The following is a 12,734-nucleotide window of genomic DNA, read 5'->3' as shown; positions in this document are numbered from 1 at the left end:
TGGTTTTCTTCTTAGGTCAATAGTTAACTGCAAAAGACTTTCCACCTTTCCAATTTTCTTTTATAGCGAGGGTAAATAAAGTTAAGACTGCTATACCAAGTTGACCTTAAATGTCTATCACTATTAAGAACCAAACTGCTAGGTAAAAACTCTGGAGCGTCATTGTTGATTCTTTCGTATGCCAATGCACTCTTAAAAACTTTCGCTTCCTCATAGACTGGAATTCAGCAAAGCTTATCAAATAGTGGAACCGGTGGACAAAATGGTCCCGCGTCCAATATAATCGTGGCCGCCCTTTTCTGCAGCCTCTGTAGATCTCTGTCTCTTTCCTTTACTACAACGTGCTAGCCACGCAGCATTTACGTAGTTAAAAACTTACCTGATTGTGGTATTGCAGTACAAAAGACGCTGCTTAGTTGGTAAAACGGTTTCAATTTTGTTAACTTCGCTTTCGATTTCGAATTCGAAATGGTTTGAAAGTGGACGTTAACCCATCCTTATCGACTGAATTATTGAGGGTTGATTTCTTCTGAAAATACTTGGGAAACTCATTTTTCTTTGGTATTGTCAAAATACAAAACGTGCCTGTACCTGTTTAGTTTTAAACGACATTCTGCTTGCCGCCAGAATCAGATTTTTAAATAGACCTTTGGTCAAGTTGCATGTGTGTTAGTTCCTCTCTCAGTTTGAATCAGACATTGAAGTAGTTACAAACTAAAACTATTTTTGGGCACTGCATGAGCGTCTACTTTCCGTTGTCTGATCTCTTTGAGTTCTACAATAATTTCTCTCTACCTTACACCAAACATGTTAATAATTTTGCAATTCGTTCTAACTCCCATTTGAGCACGATTGTTTGTCAAAAAAAATTTATTACTAGGAACGTTTGTTCGGGAATCGATACTACCCTTCCAGTTTGCCATATACATTTCCGGTGAATTATCTCAATGCGATTTAATGAAGTAGAGTGTTATGACCATTTAAAATATGATGGACCAAGTTTGTCAAGCGTGAAAGGATCCAACAGAGCAACTGAATTCAGTGGTCCCTATTCACTCCAGGCCTTATTTCAGTAATGACTATACAATGAAAAATTAGCAAATGTGATAAACGCGAATCTTAGAAGAATAGTAATCTTTGCTTTGAAGTTTGAGAAGCATGTGGCGAACAAAACAGGTCGATTCACTTCAGTGGCTGCTTCTTCCTCCCTTAATTCAGTATCATTCAATTATCACGTTTTTGGGCGGTACCAGACATCGCTTCATTTTATCCAGAGATCATCACGTTTATGGGCGGTATCAGACCTAGCTCATAATTAAATATTGTGTTTTTGTTTGCTACTTCCTCTCTTTTGTGTTAGATATGGTGTACTTAGGAAGGAAATCTATTTTTGAGTACCTATTGTCTATTTTTCAGAGTCCGTTTGAGTGCTCGTTCCTCTCAGCCGATTGAGGCAGACACTAAATTATTTACGCGTATTGATCTTGCGCAAGTGGGTTTATCGTACTATTTCTGACTTCACATACAAGGCTTCTAGTCAGTTTGAAAGTATCTTTCGCAAATTTCTGATTCCTGTGGCTAGCATTTCTTTAGACTAACTTAAAGCTCGGTATTACGACGTAACATAAATGGTCTGTGGTAGTTTCTTGAATATTCATTCAGGCGAGTATTGTAAAATTGACAAACAACAATTATCATTCATACAGACTCATTACTGACGTCGTCACGGTCAGTGTCACCTAGTCTTGTCCAGTGACGTGTGGAGGAGCCGCTCAAAGGCAGACTCCAAGAGTCGTAAATATCGTCAAAGTATTAGTCTTAACAGGTATACTTCACATTTGTAATCAGATTTAAAGCTAGATCAAAGATTAGCTTCGCTTGAATTTATGGTGCGACCGTCTCTGGTTTAGTTCTCGTAATCCTGTAAGTATGAAGAAATCTTTTCTTCCCACGTGCACTACTTACTCTTGTAAGGTGGTCGGTGTTTGAATGAACACAAAATGTTTCTACGGGTAGTCCAGGCTAATTGCACCCTTCATGTTTTCAGAGAAGAACAAGCAACAAGCATTTTGGAATAATGAGGACAAGGGAACGGCTATCGTGTGCAGTTGGACATGTGTTCATTGACCTGTATACACAACTTCTATTTTCATTTCAAATAATATTCTTCATGAAAGTGTTGGAACTTTCAGCTTCACAAGCAGGGCTGATAGTTCTCATTGGAGAATTTTCAGACGCTGCTATGTCTCTGATATCTGGGTACTTTGGCGACAATGTCAATGTTCCTGTTCTGTCGAACAAAATCGGCAGACGAAAATCTTGGCATCTCCTTGGAACATTTTTAATGGCAATATGCGTCCCTCTTTTGTTCAACAAGTGCTTTCTGTGTGATGGAAGAGATCAAAGCTGGCTTCCACTTGTCTACTTTGGCTTCTTCTCGGCGTTAGTTAAAATCTCCTATAGCATGGTTTCGATAAATCACTTGGCATTTGTCACCATTGTAGCTGAAAAAGTATCGAAATTTACAGCCCTTGTCGCCACGAGGTTTGTGCCAAACAACTATTATCAATTATGGTAATCTATAAGGAATTTTCAAATATTAGTACAACTCAGTTTTGTAGCGTGAGAATTTTTTCGTAGCCGAGAACGTTTTTGAAGCCGAGACCGTTTTTGTAGCCGAGAAATTGTAGCCTAAAGTCAGCCTAAATTCGAGGATGGCTGATATCAATCAGTATTTGCATACAGTAGAACTTTGCCTTACGGACACCTTTATAACGCGGACTCCTCTTTATTACGGACAGTTCCCTTCGTGCCTGCAAAGAATGCAGACTTCATAAAGTCTTCACTTCTACATAATAATACGAACGCTGCGTTTGATTTAGTTGGTGTTCGTATTAAGTCGCGAGGTTGAATTGTATTCAAACACGTGTCTATCTCGCCGACACAGTTTGTATGACAAAAACGTTGCGCAACGAAGCAAAAAGATTAGAGCAAACTCAATTTCTGCACGCTGGCGACTCAGGTAAACGTTTTCGTGCGCTCAAAGATACATCATATTACCGTAAAGATGTTGTACGTACAATGTACCACTCTTGAAGTGTAATCAGTCTTTTTTTCTTTTTATCCATCGTCTAGGACAATGTTTAGCTATTTAAGTGGAGTTTATGTTTACGTCATCGCATGGGCTCTTCTTGGACAAGACAGTGGAGATAGCCTGGGGCCTACACACCAATCAGATTTTGCGGTTAGTAAAATAATAGGCCGCGTAAGCCATTAGTTGATTTTCTTTTAAAGATTAGTCCATGTTTAGCGTGGTTTTGTCAGAGTTAACACTGGCGCGATGAGTCACGAGCACACAGAGTTGTAAGAGACAAGGTGCAGGCCTCACCTCAAGAAATTTTGCTTACGAGAGAGGTGACAATATTTTACGGTATTAAAAGTCGTCTCACTTTTGCCGCGCGTGATTGGCTGAAAACTTGCCATGACAACGCAGCACTGAAATGGGTTTCTCAATTACGCTTCAAATTTCATGATCAGGACTACAGTAATGAATCGCTGCTAATCTCTAACTTATTGCCATTCGCGCGTTTTAGACAACTTTTACTGCACACTAGATCATCTTTACGAGCTATTTACGGTTACATAGAGTTTTATTCTGGCGATGAAGGCAGGTAAATGTGTTTAATCATTCAAGGAAGTTTGTGAGTCACCGAGCAAGCTAGCTTTATGCGTGAGATGGCGACACCGCTTTTTGAAAAGTTTATGAGTTTGATTAAAGATGAAATTTGTCTAAATTCTTCGGCTCTTTCTTTGCTCGATACTTTGGAAACACTGAATGAATTTCTTTTGTTTCTGAGCGGAATGTACGGCTTAAAAGTCGAAGTATTGAAGTAAGTAACTCGCCGGCTAATGGAAAACATCATTGGGTGCCAGTATCCATGGCAATTCTTCGCGCGTACGGGGAATTTATATTTTAATCAAAAGTATCACGATGGGACTTACGAGAGAGACGTCAATATTTTACGATATTATGGTGTTACTTTTACCGCGCGGGATTGGTTGAAAACTTGCCATGACAACGCAATACTGAAATGGGTTCCTCAATTACGCTTCAATATTACAGGACCTGTTCAGAACTTTACAACGATGAATCGCCGCTTATCTTTAAATTATTGGCATTTGCACAGTTCAGACAACTTTTACTGCACAGTAGATCATCTCCACGAGCTATTTAATGTAAAGGGAGCTTTATGTATGTATGTTGTTACACTTAACATGTAACTCTTTCTGCTGTTCGTGGTTACCTTTTGGCCTCTGAATATGTCGCTATATGCATTTCCTCTCTATTTTACAGTATCTCTCTTGGATTGCAACTGGAACAGGAGTCCTTTTTGCAAACATTTTCTACATTGGGACAAAGGAACCCCGGAAGACACGTAAACGAAAACCTAGTGCATGTTTTGATATGGTATGTGAAGACAGGCTCAGTTGTTTATCTCCTTAAAGTTGGTAAATTAACCGGTGTACAAAAGCTGCACGTGCCAAAGTTTTTAAGTGTTAGCCATTCGTCAGAGCGGCTCGCAAAAACTCGGCAGCGCTATTAATCTTCCATTTCACAATCAATAAAGTAATTCCACCTGCCCTTCGACAGGCAATTACTTTGTAAGTCAATTTTTTTTTTTGTTATCAATGCCTTCTAAGGTTCTCAAGGTGTCGTAAGTACTCTAGTTAGCTATCAGAGAGAAACTACTATGGGACACAATTTTACAAAGGAATGTATGCAATTTGTGGTTCTGTGTTAAGACTATGACCGCATTTTGACATGATTAAAACTAAGCTTTAGATTTTATTTCGTTTAGAATGTTGGCGGATTATTCATGGTAGCGTTTGAAATGGAAAATCAAAGTAAGTCTAAAGACAATATTTCGAGCGTTCAGTTTATGTTTGTTTTTAAGTTTTTCTTTTTATCTGTTATTGTCTTTATCTTTTTGTAAAACGGTTACCATCAACGATAATGGATCTTTGCTTTGCCTCCAAACGTTTTCCGGGAAAACTGTGGGCCGTTCAGAGTTTTGACGGGACGTGGTACAAACAAAGCTGACCTATCCAAAATGGGAGACTTTTTGGTTGAAATCTTAGTTTTCGAGAATTTTTTCTCAAGTTTTTATCTTATTTTCACTTGTTTGAAATTGTGTATGAGAATTTTGATAAAGGACTGCTACGCTACTGAGATGAAAGGATGGTGCTTTTGCATCCTGGCTCCTCCTCCTAACGCGTTTTCTTTATTGCTGATTGTTCTTTTAGAGTTGAACGGAAATGTGATAGTACATTGTTCGTGTTCGCTCAAAATCCCGTTCACTAACAAAATGATGAAAGCAATCTCGCCTTATATTGCATAAGGATTCCCGACGGCCCAGATTCACGAGTGAAAAATGACAATAAAAGTTGACAGATACTCGTGATAATACATTGTTTGTGACTAGCCACGAGCAATGCACTATCACAAGTAACTGTGAACTTTTATAATAATTTATCTTATTTTTTTTCTTTTGATATAAGACTCACGAAAATCCAGTCTTGTTCATTCAAATGTTGACATGTTTGTGACTTCGTCGAATGAAAACCCAGACCAGAAGGAAGAAGGACATCAAAACACAGTGGATCATGAAAATCGTCAGAGGAAAAGAAGCTCTGTACAGAAATTTGTTGAAGCCTTATTCTATGATGAAGGAGACGAAATTGATCAAAGTTCATCACAAACTGAGACTGAGAAATCATCTCAGGATGATCAGCACGGGAATGCTCCAAAAAAAATGGTTCTAGGACTACAGAAGTTAGACCGTGATCGTAAAAAAAGCTTGTTAGTGCGTGTTATTGATGGACTCCTATCTAGATCAGACCACAGCCAACAAGATTTGTCAACTGAGAGCATCGAAGACCACGTTAGAGTCAACATTGCAGATGAAGAATATGCACTTGGCGAAAACTGGAGGCAAGAAGGGATCCAGGAGATACGGGGAGAAGACAACTGGGACAGCAACACTACAGCAGATTCAGTTAAAAGTGCAATCGAAATCGACCAAGAAGACAAGCCTACAACGGTTTCAGCCAAATGTAGGCAACGACGAAACGGAATTGTGTCGAGTACAATGGATGGACAACTTGGTCTACCCAACTTTGGTTTTGAAGATGAAAGGAGTGAAGAAATAGAGGAAGAATGCTCCAGCGATACTTCAGGTCAACGAAGACACAAAAAGTCAGTGACTTTTAGTTTGTTGGAATTGCCTGTCATGCCACTACCGAACGAGGATGGGGGAAACGATTTCAAATTGGATACGTCCGATAAGAAGCTGGCGACCGTCACGGAAAGAAGTCAGGAGGAAGATAAAGTAAATGAGTTTGTTGAGGGTGGCTGTAATCCTTCAGCTTCAGAAGATAAGCAGGAAGCTGGTTCATCAACAATTCATCCAGCTAAGAAAAGACGTCCTAAAACAATCAAATACTGGTTGAAAGATCCAAACTTGTATAAGGTTTGTGCTTGTCTTCGTAAAAATGGTAACAAAGTAAATTTTATTGTGAGAAACATAATAATAGTATGATGCAAAAATACAAATTACTTGAATAGTACAGTATTATTTAGGTAGCTGGTAAAACCGCAGGCCTATCTAGACATTCACATAGCGCATACACAATTGAAGATTCAATTTCGATTTCACAATGTCGTTTGAATGACCGGTTATCTAATGGTATTCATTTTTTTTGTGCGCGCCGCGCCAGCGGAAAATAATGTAATTCCACAGTGCGAGACTACAAATTAGGTAAGTGACATATATTTCTGGAACATAAGCTTTGGTATCGTGTTTGTTGGCCTCAGTGCGGTCTCTTTGAGAGAAAGTCCCGTGTGATAATTACGAGCCTTGATTACAATAGCAATGTCGTTAAAAGCTTAGCTATGCCAAGTACAAATTGATTCTCACGATATTTGCACTGCAGGAAACCAGTTTTTCAGGTTAATTGTAGTCCTCCAAGTTCCTTTGAGCACGCACGAAATGCAAGGCACAGGTTATGGTTTGTTCCGTTCTCAGAATAAAAAACTGTTGGATAACTCTCATGTTGAACATTTTAGTGTTGAGCATCACTGTAGACTTACTCATGGTTTGTATTTTGACTCGCTTCAGACTCATAAAGATTTTTATACCATGTCGTGGAAGGTACAGCCAATCAGAATACAGGACAGCCGTTGTATATTCGACGGTATTACACCCAGCCTTGCCATCGTGCACCGAGCGTAGACGCGTGTTGGCCACTGTATCTCCTATGGCATCTTATAAAATAGTTATGCAACGTTCTCTCGTAGTATACCATGGAATATCCTACTTGTCACTCACTTGTATTTTCTTGGCATACACACTCGCCTAAAGGCTTCGATATACCGAGAAAATACAAGTCACTCGTGGGATATTAATATTCCAGGGTATACCACTCGAAAGCTTTGCATAACAAGTATATATAGAGAGATACTAGAGACTAAAATATCTAAGAATATATATATCTATTGATATTATTTTCAGGTAGCGATGATCTTCACATGTGCAAGCCTTGTAAGAAACACAGTTTACACATATTTACCTCTGTTTCTTACAGAAAGACTACAATTTGCAAAGGTAAATATTGTATTAGTTTCTACCATTTTATTTTCCTACATATCGTTTGGAAAGTACATAATTTCTCAATTTAGAAGCACATTCGTGTGAAGCAAATTACCAGCAACAACAATCCATTTTCTGACGTGAATTTCTGAATATGTTTTTTTTCAGTTTGTTTTATATTGTTCTGTTTACTCCCTTTCTCCCATTTTCACTCTTTTTTCCCTTCTCCCATGAATGCTAACAATTGAATCACATCACATCCGAAATGGTATATGAGTGCATTCTGGCAATTCCAAACATATTGGGCACGGACAGGCATTAAAAAGATATGACTTTTGTGAGTACTGTGTTTGCCGACTTTGGCATAGAGTCTTTTAATTTCGAAACAGTAAAATTAATCTAAGCAATCATGGGATGTGTGTGTGTGTATGTGTGTGTGGGGGGGGGGGGGGTGGGCGTGGGAGGGAGGGGTGGGGTGGGGAGAAGAAGTACAACTCATTGCTAGTACACTCAAATAATTATATATTGAATATGGAATAACGATTTTTTTCTTGACTTTCCGATTCAACAGGCCATATCCCCCTCGTTTATATTCCTGTACGTTAAAATCAAGCATGTGATAGTTTTCATGTTGATGGAAAACATCGACTTGTCTTATTGGGCCCTTTGTCGTTTAGGAAGCCATCGCCTATTTTCCATTGGTTCTTATGATAAGCGCATCTTTTTCAACCATTTTTTGCGGAAAACTCAACGAGAGGATTGGAACCAAGGTAAGGGCAAGACGTAAATATGTATTACAACTAATGCCTTCCTCTCACAAGCAAGGACGGTGTGTCTGAAACATCCAGCGTCCGGATGTTTCAGACACCGGCCGCTATCTAGACAACAGCTGTAGGTTTTGGACGTGGCTATAAGTGTATTGCTACGCCCGGTGGAATGGTAGTTCATCAGTTTCCGCTAGTCCATGGTGTTTTACCCAATCCATTCTCCACCAATTTAATGAGAGTGATGGAGAAGGGAAGAGGACAATATGAAATTTTCTTTTTCATTTGAACATCACAAGGCTCAAACTGCGTAGGCTGAGACCAGGTGATGTAATAACAGACTGTGTTAATTGTCATCGAAGATGTTAAGACATTGTTAGTCTGTTCAAATGCCGGGCTGTGTCAGTTGCCAGTAACACCATCCACATAATCTTAACTGTAGAATAACACATGTTCCATAACAAATAATAAAATCATGACACATTTATGAATTAGAATCCTCGTTTCCAACGTAAAGAGTTTTTCCTTTCAACTCTACATTGATTTGCTCTTGCAGTGGAGTTACCTACTGGCAGCTTGCGTTGTAATAGGCGGTGTCGTCTGGAGTTATTTTCAAACTCCTTCCACCAGGCAAGCGACCTATGCACCTGTCATCTTGATAGGATTTGGCATGTCAGTTATGTTCGTCATGGCAATGGCTTTGATCACTGAACTGATTGGAGATAATAAGGTTTGCGCTTTGTGGAAATAAGGTTAATATTAAAAATGTATGTTCCGTAGTATGCGGAATGTCACGTTTTCGTAAGAAAGTGCTTTGCTTTGTCACGTTCATCTCTGCTGCTTGTGTTTAGTTCAAGAGTTTGTATCATAGGGATTTTAATTATTCCTAGTTAAATATAGTTTGCATAGAGCATGTCACCTTGAGGAGGTTGTTTCCATTTCTCAATGGCTAGTCAATGACATCAGTGACTACGTAATGAATCAATGAAGATTTTGAGATTTTGTGATCTGTCTATTTTATAGGATACCAGTGGTTTGGTGATTTCCATTATAGTTGTAATCAATAGAGTCTCCAGCGGTGGTATTGTGATCGGCATACAAAGCTTTTATCCGGAAAAAGAGTAGGTACATCTACCCACTGACCCATCCATCAATCCTTCCTTCCCTCCCTCCCCCCTCCTTTACACCAAAAATGTATTGCTAGAGGTTGGGGAAGAATTACAGGGGTTTGTTATAGGAAGGGATTTGTGTTTCATAATTTTTTGAGTTTCTACCTTAAAGAGATGTTGTGTTTCAAACGTTTTAGGTGTATACAGTAAAATAATACCACACAACTCTCTAACCATAGCATTATAAGGCACAAACCAAGGTTTAATGTCGTTCCTCGAACGGCTCTTAGTACAAAACGAGCTTTATGTATTCAATAGCAAGCTCTACAATCGGAATAAGTTCTATCTTTCCTTGAGTGATGAATCTGAAGTGATGAATTGAGGGGAGCAGGGATGGTGCATTGGTGAGAGCGCTTGTCTCCCACCTATGTGGCACGGGTTGGTTGCTGGTTCTCACCCTGCTCCGAGGGTTTTTCTCCGGCTTCTCCGGTCCCCCCCCCCCCCCCTCCCGCTCACCTCCCCACGAAAGCCAACACTCCAAATTCCAACTCCACCAGTATGGAGGGGACCCATATGAAAATCAGCTAAGGCTAATGTAGCTTTCTCTGTACATTTTAATTTTAATTTTATTTGTATTTAATCTGATATAAGCCCATAGGCTTACATTCGGAGGGGTGTATTATCGGAAAGATTTTTGCGCCTGGGATTTAGTTTGTTATTTTTGTGTATCAAATGAGTAAAATAAAAATAAATCAAGGATCATGTAAAGGATAAAACTCAAACAACGCAACTTGGTAATTGATTGTTTACCAGGCTTTCTTGCTTGGCCACTTATCTATTTTTTTCCCTCTGTTCTGGTAGCTCGAACTCAAATGAAGCGATTAGTAATTACGTACAACAAGTCTTTATAATGGCACCTGGGATATTAAGTCTGGTTGGATCCTTGCTGGTTTTGTCCTTACAACCTTCAGTGTTGACCTGCAAAGCCAAAGGTGGGCGATATCTATATGTTGGTCCACAAAAGAAATAAATTTGTATTGAAATGTTTCCGACTGATCGGTATAGTGATAGCAACGTCAGCTACGTTTGTAGCGAACAAAAATAAATCCATATTCTAGTATGGGGGAGGTGTGTTAGCCTCATTTTACTGTGCTGTGCTCTCAGTCGAGTGGTCCGGGTTCGAAGCCAGGTCGGAATCGTTGTATTAAGCTATTGGGCAAGAAAATTAAGTTTCACAGTACCTCTCTTTACCCAGGTATATAAATGGGCACCGGTTGCTGGGAGTAACCCTGCGATGGACTACCATCCCATCTAGAAAGGAGTTTAGAAATACTCGTAGCTGCTACATGCTACGGAAACTAGAGATGAGCGCCTGACTGGTGGGCCACTAGACCCGAATACACATTTAACCTACCTTTACCTCACTATTCTGGTATAAATAATCAGATAGACTCCCAAGCAAAGTAGATTCTTTGTCCCAAGTTTAAGGTTGTATAGTTAACGGTGAAAAGTTCCATCAGAAAGGATCGGAACTTCCTATTCATGGGCTTTTGGAAATGAGATAGCGCCTGAAAGCTTAGTGGAAAACAACAAAAATAGAAGATAGGAAAGAGTTTTCTCTGTATCCTCAGCTTAGCTTCCTTCTATTTGAAGTTAGTGTTGGAGATGATAGGGGTAGAAATTGATATTAAATTTATATCTACAGGCGTCAAGTTCCGTCACCAAATTAACAAATATACACTCATTTAAAACCCCCCGATCTTTTATTTGATAACGCCCTCTATGCTTCTTGTTTGATTTTACAGCAGTAAAGGAGAACACGGAAATTCAGGCAGACGAAGATAAATCTCCATCCGATGAGATTACTCCGCAGTCTTCATCCAATCACACAGCAACACTAAACATTTCCCAGGATGTCAGCCAAAATACTACCATGGTTTTGATGCATTCTTATCCTCAGGACACCAAAATGTGACACATTCATTGTGGATGAACAATTTCGGTGGCTGACATATTTATCCGCGACTTTTAGGTCTCATTTGAAAAATAATTTGATATATAACTGTTGTTAACGTAAATTTTATAATTTTTAAAGCAGCAAAGGGGGAGAACCTTCAACAAAATTACAACAATAGGTCGTGATCTCTGAACTTGAATTTAAGATAACTTCGCTTTCGACTTTGAATTCAAAATTGTTTTAAAGTTATTGAGGATTGATTTCTTATAACGATACTTGGGTAAACTCATTTTACTTTCCTATTACCCAGGTACAAAACGTTTTTCCAATTTTTTTTAACAACTTTCTGCTTGCTCACAGAATCAGATTATTAAATATATTTAGATCTTGGTCAGCTTGGATGTATGTTACACTGTAATGTAAGGAACCTGTTCAATTTTGGTTTAGTCCTCTGGTTAATCATTATTACCATATCTTTTTATGAATGCATAAATCTCATCTTATCTTATATCCATATCTTATTGTATGAATGGCAGTGTTGTGAAATAAAATACTGCCGACAATATCTGCTTCCTTGTGATTGGCTAAAAATTATAATTGACAACACTGCATGCACCGACATGGGTTCGTCACGCAATTCAGAACTTTTGTCCGATGAATAACCAATCCATTCATTAATCCATCCATCCATCGATCCATTCATCCATCGATCCATCCATCCGTCCATCCGTCCATCCGTCCATCCGTCCGTCCGTCCGTCCATCAATCAATCATTTTATTTAAAAACTCGCTTAAAATCTTCAGTAAGTACAATATTATAAGAATCTAAATACAAATATTACATTAATTAAAAACTATCATATGCTATTTTACAAGATTGTCGAATGAGAATCCGATGACTCAAATACGCGATTGATTTGCGTCTTGAACTTAACAATCGATTTAATCTTTCTAATGTTTCTAGGCAATGAATTCCACAATAAAGCACCGCTGTAGCTGAAACTACGTCTCAAATAATTACTACGCGGCCTTGGCAATGTCAATTTACCGAAAGAGTCACGGAAATCATAGTCTGTGCTTTGTTCGTTGAATAGGTCCTGCAAGTACACTAGAGCTAACTCGTTAAAGGATTTAAACATCATTGTCGCTTTTTGTTTCATTCTTCTCAGTACTAGCTTTTTCCATTTAAGGGTTTCAATCTTTGTTCTGTTGCTGTTTGCACAGTTCCAGAATCTATTGTAGTACATTAATTCAT

At 38.8% G+C, this 12,734-nt stretch overlaps 1 protein-coding gene across 5 annotated transcripts; it reads left to right on the top strand.

The window, feature by feature from the left end:
• The first annotated feature begins 1,461 nt into the window (after positions 1-1,461).
• Positions 1,462-12,044, top strand: LOC110040379 (uncharacterized). Of its 5 annotated transcripts, none has more exons than XM_089274742.1 (12): positions 1,473-1,825; positions 2,048-2,544; positions 3,136-3,244; positions 4,355-4,468; positions 4,860-4,905; positions 5,560-6,530; positions 7,572-7,664; positions 8,327-8,419; positions 8,970-9,143; positions 9,437-9,534; positions 10,384-10,514; positions 11,328-12,044. In XM_089274742.1, the coding sequence occupies exons 2-12, from the start codon at positions 2,078-2,080 to the stop codon at positions 11,495-11,497; spliced, it is 2,466 nt and encodes an 821-aa protein (XP_089130868.1). In that variant the 5' UTR covers positions 1,473-1,825; positions 2,048-2,077; the 3' UTR covers positions 11,498-12,044. The 5 variants fall into 5 exon arrangements, 3 of the variants coding, with proteins under 3 accessions (XP_089130869.1, XP_089130868.1, XP_089130867.1); XM_089274741.1 differs by having other exon boundaries at positions 1,474-1,923; XR_016202362.1 differs by lacking the exon at positions 11,328-12,044 and having other exon boundaries at positions 1,462-1,923; positions 8,221-8,419; positions 10,384-10,424.
• Positions 12,045-12,734: the final 690 nt, after the last annotated feature.

The sequence above is a fragment of the Orbicella faveolata genome, unplaced genomic scaffold, assembly GCF_042242905.1.
Source record: "Orbicella faveolata isolate gen_17 unplaced genomic scaffold, um_ofav_v1 contig_36, whole genome shotgun sequence".
In the NCBI taxonomy this organism is placed as follows: domain Eukaryota; kingdom Metazoa; phylum Cnidaria; class Anthozoa; order Scleractinia; family Merulinidae; genus Orbicella; species Orbicella faveolata.
Note: the sequence above shows the minus strand (reverse complement) of the source record. Positions and strands in the feature narration are given on the sequence as shown.

Excerpts from the sequence above, each read along its gene's own strand:
- LOC110040379 (XM_089274742.1), top strand. The coding sequence starts at position 2,078 with ATGAGGACAAGGGAACGGCTATCGTGTGCAGTTGGACATGTGTTCATT. Across the intron at positions 4,469-4,859 it reads CTAGTGCATGTTTTGATATG|AATGTTGGCGGATTATTCAT; the intron begins GTATGTGAAGAC and ends TATTTCGTTTAG. Across the intron at positions 4,906-5,559 it reads GTTTGAAATGGAAAATCAAA|ACTCACGAAAATCCAGTCTT; the intron begins GTAAGTCTAAAG and ends TTTTGATATAAG.